Source organism: Mercenaria mercenaria, chromosome 4 (genome assembly GCF_021730395.1).
Source record: "Mercenaria mercenaria strain notata chromosome 4, MADL_Memer_1, whole genome shotgun sequence".
Taxonomy (NCBI): Eukaryota; Metazoa; Mollusca; class Bivalvia; order Venerida; family Veneridae; genus Mercenaria; species Mercenaria mercenaria.
Genome location: NC_069364.1, coordinates 31820163 through 31833853, shown reverse-complemented (window position 1 = coordinate 31833853; position 13691 = coordinate 31820163). Strand labels below are relative to the sequence as shown.

The 13691-nt window shown below is 35.0% G+C and overlaps 1 protein-coding gene across 2 annotated transcripts in view; it reads left to right on the top strand.

The window, feature by feature from the left end:
* LOC123551393 (aldehyde dehydrogenase family 16 member A1-like) overlaps window positions 1-12025 on the top strand; it is a 51595-nt gene extending 39570 nt beyond the window's left edge. For both annotated transcript variants that reach the window (XM_053540879.1, XM_053540880.1), the window contains 6 exons: window positions 773-912; window positions 2005-2172; window positions 4495-4699; window positions 5239-5424; window positions 5893-6080; window positions 9092-12025. In XM_053540879.1, the coding sequence (XP_053396854.1) occupies window positions 773-912; window positions 2005-2172; window positions 4495-4699; window positions 5239-5424; window positions 5893-6080; window positions 9092-9203 (999 nt within the window). In that variant the 3' untranslated portion in view covers window positions 9204-12025. The remainder of the gene's footprint in view (window positions 1-772; window positions 913-2004; window positions 2173-4494; window positions 4700-5238; window positions 5425-5892; window positions 6081-9091) is intronic.
* The last annotated feature ends 1666 nt before the right edge of the window (window positions 12026-13691 follow it).

Genomic DNA, 13691 nt, shown 5'->3' with positions numbered 1-13691 from the left:
TTTTTTTTTTTGTGGAATTTACTCAGCCATAAAATAACTTCTAAAATCCTTAATTTGTACAGCTTATGTTACCTGAATGACACTATTGAGATCACAACATTATTTAGCAGAGGCCACCATGCCCAAGTTGTTAAGGTCACTGACTTTGTATCTGCCCTTCACAGCTGTGGGTTCAAAACTGCTCTTAGGGTATAGAATTCTATCATGTGAGAAAACCATATAGCTGGCATATGGAAGGTTGATGGTTCTACCCGGGTGTTCACAGTTGTATGAAATAAAGCCACCATATGACCTGTAACTGAGTGTGACGTGAAACCCAACAAACAAATACTATTATTTCTGTATTAAACAAATGGATTGCAGAATTATGGCAATGAAATGGAAAAATGAAGCCATGTAGTTTTCAGTGAGGTACAAGCGTTATAACTGGTATATATTGATAGACGATATTATTTAACAGCTGAGTGGTTATATCTCTGACTTTGAATCACTTGCCTCACACTGCTGGGGTTATTTCTTGTGAGGAAGCAATCCAGCAGAAGATTGGCGATTCTACCTACATGCCTGCCCAGGATGAAGTCCTGCAAAGAGGGGCACCTGCAGTCCTTATCCACTATCAGAATACTGAAAAGTCACCATAAGATCTATGGTTGTGTAAGTGCAGAATTAAACCCAGCAGAAAAAAAAGTAAACAGTAACATTAAAACTAACAATTATCTCTATTAGAACCATTAGGATACCACCTGTTGCATCTATTTAAATCGAATTTTAGGGATTGTATGAGTATGTGAGGCCTTCCTGGGAGTCGAGACCACGTCCGGCTAGTGTTGAACTTGACCTGAAAACATTTGGTGCAACTATAGCCAATAGACCAACATTAGGTGCTGGATCAAATGATGGCCAAATACCAAAGTAAGCTAGATTAAATTTTTGCCATTAAGATGGGTTCTATTTCAATTTGCACAAGGGATACCGTATTATACAGTTATTGCATGTTTTGCCGATCTGTAGAAAAAATTTGGTAGAGGTCTGGATGTACAAGGGTCACTAGTTTTGACTATTGACTGGCAAGCTATTCAATAAGTATTTTATTTAGAAATTATCAGAAAGAAAGTTTCATATTTACTCTCCCACACCACTGTTATTTCTCCCACACCACTGTGGTGGGAGACATATTGATTTTCTCCTGTCTGTGTGTGTGTGTCTGTCACAAATCTTGTCCGCACTCTAAGTCGAACATTTCTCATCCAATCTTCACCAAACTTGAACAAAATGTGTTTGCCAATAAGTCCTCAGCCAAGTTCTGTAACTAGCCAAATCAGCCCAGGCACCTCAGCATTATGGTCCTTGAATTACCGAAAATCGCTCTGTACACAGATGCCAGTATCCGCACTCTAAGTCATTGGTGCATGGTTGACTCAGATACATAACTATTCAGATGATTAGGCAGTTGTGGGAGACATGCGCTTTTCTCAAAAGCAGCTCTAGTTTTCTTGAAGTTCGACTTTAGTCCAATAAAATTTCATGTTAAACTGTAAATAGATCAGTAGTCATGTAATCTGCCTTGGGTGTTATGCCATTCTAAATATTTCATTAAAAGAGAGAACAGAGTTATTTTATAAAATGTCCTTTTTTATGATGCCTAGAACGTTATAAGACTGGAAATGAAGAAGTCAAGAGTTTGATCTCTCCCTCCTACTGATTTTGTAGGCAGATTGCTAGTTACCTCTTGAAGCTTGTTTTAATTTCGGTAAAGAATCCAAGAATACTTGAAAAATGAATTGAGTGCCTTTATATAAGCTGAGCTGTTAAGAAAATGACATTAAATCTGTATCAGACCAACAAACAGACAAGTCCTTTTATCTAATAAATTTGAGGAAATTTTAGTGTACTAATTTCTTGGTGCAAAAATAATAACTGCTGATAAAGTAAGAAGCTTGGACATACATGTAAGTATTACATTAAGATAATGAAAACTTTATTATCAATTCTATCTGTGTTCAGGATTGACCGTACATACAAGATGTATTATGGGGGAGCCCAGAAGAGACCAGATGCTCCCTATGCCCGTCCTGTGATAAACCCTGACGGTAAAGTGGTTGGCCATGTTGGAGAGGGTAACAGGAAGGACATCAGAAATGCAGTCGAGGCTGCCCATAATGCTGCTTCTGGGTAACTTTGAAGTTTTTAAAATACAGTTAAATATCGTTACCTCGATATCGGTTAGCTCGATACTCCGGTTAGCACGATGTGTTTTAGTTGGTCCCGATTTTTCCCTGTATATTCTAATGTAATTATTCATCATTACCTCGATATGATTAGCTTGATATTTTGTTTAGCTCGATGAGATTTTTCAGTCCTGTCAACTTACCTGTAATGTTTTAACACCTGGTTTCGTCGATATCAAAGCGTGTCAAAAAATATCCATGATATTTGTAAGGTGTGAAAAGCAACCTATTGTTGTCCGGTGATGTATTTATCATAATTAAGTTAGTGTGCTTACTATTTAATCTTAAATCCAATTCAAATGTTAGGAAGTTTGCATTTAATTCCCAATAATTAGTCTTATAAAACAGCGTGCAAGCGGGCAGTTTGTTTTCCAATATAACAACTAATTTGGATGAAATGTTTTTCTGTATCTGCCATTTAAGAATGAGTAACAATATGCGTATTACACAGGCAAATTTTCGTTATCGAAGCACAGTCAAAATGACTACTCAACTAGGAACATTACAGCTGCATTCAGACTTGTTTATGGAAGGAATAAAATGCTAATGTTTACACATATATTTTGAAAAATTTAAAACTTAAATGTATGTATTTACTATTTAATTAAGATGGGTTTTTTTTTGTCAATAAAATTAAAATCGTATTTAGGTTATATTATTTATTTCCCCTTTCAAACCCTCGGAAAAAAATCATTGGATATAGTGACAATATAGACGTCCGACACAAGTACAAAGTTGTCCCACATAGTCGATATCGTAAGGTCGAACTTCGGATACGTCGATGCAATTTTTACAGTCCCTTGAATATCGAGGTAACGGTATTCGACTGTATTTTCATATTGGTATATTGTTTTGCTCATTGTCGGTTGGCCTGTCAGTCAGTCGGTAGACCATTTGGCTTCTGAACGATGACTAAATTATGCATAGGCTACAGTGGTCAGACTCAGTAGGATATTTCCTGTGGTCTGTAGATATTTGTTTTAGGGGTTAGTAGGTCATAGGTCTGCATGACATTGGGACAAAACATTTATACTCAATAGCTGAAGTATGTTTTTACCTACAGACATTAGACTTCATAGGATTATTGTCTGTGTCAAGAAGATGACCATATTGTTTTTGTTTTTTTGGGGGTGGGGGTTGGGGGGGGGTCAATAAATCAAAGTAAAAGGAGTGCCCTTGACAGTGAAAATGGTTCTGCTCAGTAACTAAAGAAAACTTTGTTCTACAGCTCTCAAATATAGCCTTTTACTTGTCATTAGATGACCCATAGAGTTTTGGAGACCAGTAGAAGAAAGGTCAAGGTCAAAGGTTTCTGATCAGTATTGGGAGAATGCTTGAGCCAATGACCTTAAAACTTAATGATTGCCAGTAGAGATGACTCCAGTTGTTTTTATGCCCTTGAATGTGGGCATATTAAAATGGCACTGTGTCCGTCTGTCTGTGAGTTCATGTGTGCATCCATTTAAATTCTTGTCTGTTCTGTAACTTTGCCATCCAGAAAGGGATTTTGAAATGACATGGCATAAATGTTCACCATAATGAGACGTGTCATGCGCAAAACCCAGACCTCCAGCTCCAAGGTCAAGGTCACACTTAAAAGTCAAAGGTTGACATGGTCTTTTTCTTGTCTGGTCCATTTATCAAGGGATTTGAAAATAATTTGACACAAATGTTAAACCATATTAAGGAAGTGTGTCACACTTATGACTCGGATCTCTCAGGTCAAGGTCATGTCACAAAATGATCCATACCTAAACTATTCTGGCATATTTTGCACAGACAACTGTAGCATTCTTGGGCACGCTTCGGGGGCATTTGTGCCAATAGTTCTTGTTGATCTCATTATATCAAATGTCATGGTCAAATAATATTTATTACATACACCAGTGAGTTTCCTCCAATAGGCCATCAAGCAGGGCATATGTGGTTTACAAACATGTCTTGTTAAGGACTCTCTTTGCAGGACATGCTTCCTTTCTGCTAAAAGATATTATTTAAATATTATAGAAGTTACTTTGGACTGCTATATAAATTTATGTGTTACAATGAATTTGTCTGGAAATGTATCCAATATTTAGATTTAATTTATACTCTCGTGTGTGAAATATTTTGTGTTTTGTTACTAATTCCGCTAGTTTTGCAGAAATAAGACATATTCTTTTGTAAATTGGCTTTAAAATGCAACATGTATTTCCATAATTGTATAAAGTCACAGAAAAGGAATATGCTTTATAGACTGTTTTATGCAATAATGTACATTTTTAAGCTGGGGCAAGAGAGCTGCACACAATAGAGCCCAGATTGTGTATTACATGGCGGAAAACCTAGAGATACGTAGGGAAGAACTTGCAGGGAGACTTCAAGAAATGACAGGGAAGAAAATGGAGGAAGCATTGAGGGAAGTGGATCTGTCTATCAACAGATTGTTCCACTGGGGAGCTTACTGTGATAAATATGGAGGTTCTGTTCAGGTAATATACTATGTTGATTCAACATTCAAATGCAGTAATTGCTGAAATTTTCATGAAACACTCTACCTTTGTACTGAAGAAGGAGAGAATAAATTTTTATGCATATGCAGGGATTCACCTTACAATTGGTTGTTTTTGTTATATATCTGTGACAAGGGCTGACACTGTGATGTGTTTATGATCTTCAACTCTTAATCACTTGCCCCTCATATCACCTCTTAGAAATCAAACTAGTGATTACTCAGTACTTTTTGGTGTAAAATTCTTTCATATGTATTAAATTACTGCTGGTTTTTAAAAGGTTGATGGTTTTCCCAAATGCACGACCCCTGCAAGAAATAATGCCTTCACATGATAATTTTTTTTGTTGGGTTTAACGTCGCACCGACACAATTATAGGTCATATGGCGACTTTTCACATGATAAAGCAGGAAAAGTTGCATATGGTCTGAATTATGTTAGTAAAGCTGAAATACCTGACAAAACTAACAAACCTGCAATACTGAAGATGCTTGAATGATTTAGATTTTACATTTTAGGAAACAACATTATATGGAGCAACAATAAAGATACATGAGCCAGTTGGAGTGATCGGTATAGCCTGTCCCGATGATTACCCTTTACTAGGATTTGTATCCCTGTTTGCACCAGCTGTTGTCAGAGGAAACACTATGGTCATTATACCTAGTGAGAGATATCCTCTGATGGCCATGGATCTTTATCAGGTCAGTGTTTTAAATACCATTTGTAAGTATAAGATTTAAATCAGTTAGTGATTCCATAGAGAATACTTGGACACTCAGTTATGGGCTGGTGGCCAACATCAGTAAATAAATCGTCATTGTCAGTTATGGTGTCATCGGTTTTCCTGATGAGAACTGCTGACTAGTGCAGTTTTAGATTGTTCTGAATGACAAGTTTTTTTTTTCATATTTTCTTTGTTTTTTAGTTGGATGAATTTGGTTTGACAGTGTTATTGATATTTGAACACTTTAGTGGTTGATGATAAGTAATTAAGTCAGAACTGCTTTACAAATCTGTTTATTACCACTAAAACCCATAAAAATGAAACAAAAGAGTCATAGAGGCCAAGTTGTTAAGGTGGTTGTCATCAGTTTGCTTGCCCCCACCTGCTCCCTCACCTTGGGTCATCATTCTGAGAAGCCAGATGTCTTTAATTTTTCTTCATTTAGGTATTTGATACATCTGATCTGCCAGGGGGTGTTGTCAACATTATCACAGGTGACAGGGACCATCTCACAAAGTTTCTAGCAGAACATCAGGATATACAGTCCATGTGGTACTTTGGTTGTGCTGAGGGATCAAAATATGTTGAATATATTTCTGCAGAGAATGTGAAGCGAACTTGGGTGAATTATGGGTAGGTATTTTTAGGTTTTATTTCAAGAATACTAAACTTTTAGAGGGTCAAAACAGCTTAAAAGACATGCAAATGCAATATTAAATGAAAAGTTGATTTTTAGCTCACCTGAGCAATGCTCAGGTGAGTTTTTGTGATCGCTCAATGTCCGTCGTCTGTCGTCTGTCTGTCAACATTTAGCTTGAAAAATTGTGTATGTGATAGAGGCTGTATTTTTCAACTGATCTTCATGAAATTTTGTCAGAATTTATTACCTTGATGAAATCTAGGCCAGTTCGAAAATGGGTCATCTTGGGTCAAAAACTAGGTCACTATGTCAAATCAAAGAAAAACCTTGTGTATGCGATAGAGGCTGTATTTTTCAATTCATCTTCATGAATTTTGGTCGGAATGATAACCTTGATGAAATCTAGGCCAAGTTCGAAAATGGGTCATCTGGGGTCAAAAACTAGGGCATTAGGTCAAATCAAAGAAAAACCTTGTGTATGGGATAGAGGCTGTATTTTTCAACTGATCTTCATGAGATTTTGTCAGAATGATAACCTTGATAAAATCTAGGCCAAGTTTGAAAATGTGTCATCTGGGGTCAAAAACTAGGTCACTATGTCAAATCAAAGAAAAACCTTGTGTATGTTCTAGAGGTTGTATTTTTCAATTGATCTTCATGAATTTTGGTCGGAATGATAACCTTGATGAAATCTAGGCCAAGTTCGAAAATGGGTCATCTGGGATCAAAAGGTCACTAGGTCAAATCAAAGAAAAACCTTATGTATGCGCTGGAGGCTGTATTTTTCAACTCATCTTCATGAATTTTGGTCAGAATGATAACCTTGATGAAATCTAGGCCAAATTCAAAAATGGGTCATCTGGGGTCAAAAACCAGGTCACTATGTCAAATCAAAGAAAAACCTTGTGTATGCGATAGAGGCTGTATTTTTCAATTGATCTTCATGAATTTTGGTCGGAATGATAACCTTGATGAAATCTAGGCCAAGTTCGAAAATGGGTCATCTGGGGTCAAAAACTAGGTAAAATCAAAGAAAAACCATGTGTATGTGCTAGAGGCTGTATTTTTCAACTGATCTTCATGAAATTTTGTCAGAATTATTACCTTGATAAAATCTAGGCAAAGTTTGAAAATGGGTCATCTGGGGTCAAAAACTAGGTCACTAGGTCAAATCAAAGAAAAACCTTGTGTATGTGCTAGAGGTTGTATTTTTCAATTGATCTTCAGGAATTTTGGTCAGAATCATGATAACCTTGATAAAATCTAGGCCAAGTTTGAAAATAGGTCATCTGGGGTCAAAAGCTAGGTCACTAGGTCAAATCAAAGAAAAACCTTATGTATACCCTAGAGGCTGTATTTTTCAACTCATCTTCATGAAATTTTGTCAGAATGTTAACCTTGATGAAATCTAGACCAAGTTCGAAAATGGGTCATCTGGGTTTAAAAACTAGGTCACTATGTCAAATCAAAGAAAAACCTTGTGTATGGGATAGAGGCTGTATTTTTCAACTGATCTTCTTGAAATTTTGTCAGAATGATTACCTTGATGAAATTTAGACCAAGTTTGAAAATGGGTCATCTGGGGTCAAAAACTAGGTCAAATCAAAGAAAGACCTTGTGTATGTTCTAGAGGTTGTATTTTTCAATTGATCTTCATGAATTTTGGTCAGAATGATAACCTTGATTAAATCTAGACCAAGTTCAAAAATGGGCCATCTAGGGTCAAAAGCTAGGTCAAATCAAAGAAAAACCTTATGTATGTGCTGGAGGCTGTATTTTTCAACTCATCATCATGAAATTTTGTCAGAATGATAACCTTGATGAAATCTAGACTAAGAATGAAAATGGGTCACTGGGTCAAAAATTAGGTCACTAGGTCAAATCAAAGAAAAACCTTGTGTACGGGATAGAGGCTGTGTTTTTCAATTGATCTTCATGAAATTTGATCAGAATGATTGCCTTGATAGAATCTAGGTTGAATTCTAATAGGGGTCATCTGGGGTCAAAAACTAGGTCAAATCAAAGAAAAACCTTGTGTATGCGATAAAGGCTGTATTTTAATGCCCCGAAGGGAGGCATTATTAGTTTTCAACTGTCTGTCCATTCGTTTGTTCGTCACAACGTTAACTTTTTGCATGAAGGCACTTCACTTGCGGACCACTGCACCCAGGACCTTCAGACTTCACATGCTGATAGTACTTATTGAGTACACGACCCCTACTGACTTTGGAGTCACCAGGTCACCAGGTCAAGGTCACCAGGTTGAAGGTCAAGGCGCTGCAGGGGGGGCGGGGGTTGGCATTTGTCACCATTAGTGATAGCTCTTGTTCAATTGATCTTCATAAAATTATGTCATAATAATTGCCTTGAGGAAATCTGATTCAAGTTTGAATATGGTAATCTGGGGTCAAAAACTAGGTCATTAGGTCATATCTAAGAAAATACTTGTTGAAACTTAAGAGACCACATTTTTGTTCCAATCTGAATGAAAATTTGCCAGAATATTTGTTTCCATAAAATCACTAGGTCAAACATGTTTAAACTGTTATAGGGTGTTTCTCAGGTGAGCGACCTAGGGCCATTTTGGCCTCAAGTTTTCATTCTTGTAGAAGCAGTGTTAACTCACATTTTACATCTGTCAAAAGAGATTGATTGGGCCTTACTTTGACGATGTGGGTGTGCAGTTTTCATAAGTTTACTAAGCTTATCTATGTATGCCAAGGTAGGATAACACCTGAAAATTGCTATATGTGTTTTACAAACAACTCTTATAAATATTGTGTTGATGTGTTGATCTTTTTCATATCATACAGATTGTAATGAAACTTTGCATGAAAGTGCATGCTGCAGATACAAACAGCTGAGGAAAATTTCATTATATGTTTGCAGTTAACCAAGTTGTGACAAACTGAATTTTGCAGTTCTTGAGTCAAAGATACCAGACGTTGATGAATATGGGCTTTAAGTACTTTCATAATTAGTTTTTTCTTTTGTGAATTTACAGGTTTGAAAGGGATTGGGAGGATCCTGAACAGGGTCAAGGAGAAGAATTCTTGTACCAGTCCATACAAGTGAAAAATATTTGGGTTCCGATGGGAGATGTCTTTGCTAACTAGACTGGATAATAATGATGAATAAAGACTGCTTTCAGGGAAAGGTTTTGAAAAATATATAGATATGACCTGTAATGGAATTGGTATTTTTAAAGTAGACTGGTTAAGGAGGAAAATGTCTTTGTAAATAGACTGGGCTCAGAAGAAAAGGCTTTTCAAACTAGACTGGTTTCGTATCAAACTGGACCAGTTCTCTATAAACAGGATAAGGACCAGTTCTCCATAAACAGGATAATTCTAAACAGCTGGACTGGTAGTACCAAGAAAATTGAAGATTCAAACATAAATATTAAAACAAACTGCTAAAAAGAAATGAATATTTTGTGGTTAGATGAATGCTAAGTTAAGAGCCTATTTGTTGTGTCTGTACTTTATGATTATGGCAGCTGTGGTAAAATATCATATTTATGTTTATTAAGTGGATGCAAACTCAGAAGTTTATTTTTACATGATAGAAAGTTTTTTCTTTACAAACTCCGTCTTTACTTTGTTGAGTCCTTTGCAAGCAGGGAAATTTAAAGTATTTTTCCTGATTTTTGGTTTTAAATACAAATCTGTGATTTGTTTGGAAGATTTACACAATAGTAGATGTAACTTGCTACTCAAGAGACATTTTTTCTAAAATATATTCTGGAAGATAGAATTGTGTTTATAAAAAAAGAATCTCCAGTATTAACTTGTTATAAGATATAAGATGTACATTAGTGGGTGACTTCGGTTGTTTTGTTAGTTATAGATATTTAGTGTATCGACAGTGTTCGTGATTGGTATATTTTACATAGAACAGTATTTAGATATTGAAACAATCTCGGTGATACTGTCATGCAGTGTGTCTTACCTGAAGTGTCGGGATCTCTCTATACATTGTCAGACTGTTCCAGTATTATGACTGAAAGATTTTGATTTTGTTTTCTCAAATTTTATGTAACATTAACTTGGAAATTTTGCTTTTATGTTAACTAAGATATCCCGAGAATTGCATAACAATCCGTCGACTAGCTGGAAATTTTAAAACATTTTATTGTTTAAAATAGCCTATCCATATCAGTGGTAAGAAATTCTTAACTTACACAAGGTATTTTGTAAAAAAATATTTCCCATTATCATGCTTGTAGTTCTGTAGAATGATGAATATTTATTATTAATATGATTATAATAGTCTTATATTTAAAGTGAAATCAGGAAAAACCTTGTAATGGAAAAGTTTGGTGGAACAGTAAGTAATTTTTGTTTCTTAAGTTTTGATAAATATGGACTTCAGTTTTCTTCACATTTGCATATGTGAAAATGTTTCATATGAGAAGTGAATTTGTGAATATCTTACAGAATTGATGACTGCAGAAAATATTTTTGTTTACTGTATTTTTTGTGAACACTACTGTAGAGATGATTGGGAGAAATAGTTTTGTTTCATGTACTTTCTGGACTTGCTACAGTAATTTTGTAGCATCAGCCTAAATGTAGTTCAGTTTTTGTTAAACTCTGTTTTGTACTAAAGTGTATTTTATATTATTTTATTAACTAATGAAGTCTAAATAATTTTATTTAGTTTTACTCTTGTCTCAGTTTCATCAGATAAGTGTTCTTATTTTTATTTTCTTATTATGCAATAAACTGTACTTTTCTTCAGAAATATATATATTTTTCACTGCAACCACTTGTATGTCTAGAAAATAAAGGTAAAAATGGTGTTTTTTCTTTTAATGTCAAGAAATGAAGGGTTAAGACAAAAGAAGAAAGAATTATGTCAAGAAATGAAATGTAAAGAGGGTAAAGTTCTGGAAAGAAAATTTAAATGAAACTTTAATGAGAATTTAAAATGTATGATTTAATTTTTACTTCACTTTATCAAAATTTTGAAGGTAGTACTTTGTTCTAGACCTTGAAAACAGTAAGAGAATTGTATACAATAATTATTTGTAATCTGTATAATATTGTATAATCTAATAAAAGCTAGTCAGTTTATTGTGAAAATCAAAATGATTTCATAATTAGTATGTACATTCCTATGGTGGACTCATTACGACAGTCAGTCATTGTTGTTTGAATACATTCTATCAGTGTGTGATTGCTGTATTTCCGCGCTAGTACCAAAAAAGTCATTTGTCGTAAAGCCTAGATTGTTGCCTGGTAGCTGTTTTAATTATTATTAAGCAGAAGTGTGAGGACTCCAACCTATATTTGGAGCATTTTGATAAATACATGTAAAGCTACAGACCTATACATTTAATTTGTAATTGAAAATAGGTGAAATCTACAATTTTTCTCTATACAAAAAAATGTCATCAAACATGTGATTTTCTAATAGAAGCATATTGTCAGAATTAACCAAAGGACCAGTATTTTCAGTATGCAGTAAACAAGATTCAAACACACAACTTATCTTTTTTTATTAGCTGAATTTCAATCATGTAAACTATAATGATACTTAGGAAAAATACAGTTTAATAAAATTCTATATTGAATACTGGTTTCAGATGTGCTGAATCAGCCTAAAATCCAGTGTCCCATACACTGCAGTTTACAAATTGTTTTTTTTTCCGTATTGTTTAGAAATATATTGCATGTCTAATTTTCAGCAAACAAATGTGCGTCATATGGTCACCTACCTCTTGATTGTAGGTTTTATTATATTGTGCTAGATATTAGCTCTTGCTACGCATTTGATTTTATTAATGATCTGTAGGTGTAATGCCGATATATTACATTTTGTTGAGTTTATGTCTTACTATGTAATCAAATATTATTAGAGTTTTCTTTGAATAATAAAGTAAAGATATACAAATATTATTAGAGTTTTCTTTGAATAATAAAGTAAAGATATAGTAACAGGTAGTGCTTATATTATAACATTTGTGCTGACAAGTCGAAAGCTATTTAAACAGTTATAGGGTAAAAGTACTTCAGGTTTCTTGATGTAACATAAAAGTGCAGACGACAATTAAGTTCTTCCATTTCAATACGGTGCTGTTTACAGTCCAACTACATTCACTAGACCCCATGTTTGATAATTTCAACACTTCAGCTCACCTTAGATAGCCCAAACCAACCATATCTCTGATCCCCAATGGGTAAACCAGTGTGTCACATATTTTAGCTAACCTGAGAACAATGTGCTCAAGGTGAGCTATTGTGCCATGTCGCCCGTCTGTCATGTGTTGTCAACAATTTTACTGTTAACACCCTAGAGGTTGCAATATTGGCCCAATCTTCATGAAACTTGGTCATCTGTGGTCAAAAACTAGTTAGTAGCTAAAGTGATATGAAAACCTTGTTAATACTCTAGAGACCATATTTTCTACTTGATCTTCATAAAACTTTGCCAGAAAGTTTGTCTCTGTGAAATTTAATTCAGGCTTAGAACTATTACCGGAGCTCAAAAACCTAGGTCGCTAGGTCAAATCTTAGAAAAACCTTGTTAAGAATCTTTGAGTCTACATTTTCTACTTGATCTTCATAAAACTTTGTCAGAATGTTTATCTGTATGAATTCTAGGTGAAGTTCAAAACTTGGTTATTTTTTATGCAAGCTTGCAACAAGGATGTTTTACTGGTTTGGAAACACAACTGAAACTGGAGCATATCTGTACAACTTGGATTATCAATGTAACTTATAGGGACAGATTTATGTGATTTGTTTTTAGTCCACCTGTTGATTGCAAAATGTGGTCTCTTTTGTGTTCACAAGCCAAAAATAGCAAATATTGGCCCTTTAAGAGGCCATAACTGTGGAACCCATGATGGGATCTGGCCAGTTTTCGAAAGTAACCGAGATATTATGCCAATACAAGTTGTGTGCAAGTTTGATTAAAGTCAGTTGGAAAATATGATCTCTATCATCGTGTTTGCAAGAAATTGTGAATGGACAGACGAAGGACAATCACAAAAGCTCACCCTGACAGGTGAGCTAAAAACACTTGTTGAAACTATCAACTTGACTTTTTTGACAGTTAAAATGTGAATGACACATGATGACAGACATAGACACAGGGCCATCACATTTGTGCTTCATGCTCAGCTGACCTTAAAATCCACAATATGAAAATTCCTCCTGTCATAACGTGTACAAGGATGATTTGTTTGTTTTGGGTTTAATGCCGTTTTTAGCTCGACTATTCAAAGAATAGTGAGCTATTGGACTCGCCCGTGCGTCGGCGTCCCGATTTGGTTAAGTTTTTGTATGTAAGCTGGTATCTCAGTTACCACTTGTGGAAATGGATTGAAACTCCGCACACTTATTTACTGTGATAAACTGACTTACACTGCACAGGTTCCGTAACTCTATTTTGCTTTTTTACAAAGTTATGCCCCTTTCTCGATTCAGAAATTTTTGGTTAAGGTTTTGTATGTAAGCTGGTATCTCAGTAACCACTTGTGGAAATGGATTGAAACTTCACACACTTATTCACTGTGATAAACTGACTTACACTGCACAGGTTCCATAACTCTTATTTTGCTTTTTATCAAATTTGTACCACTTTTTCAACTTTGA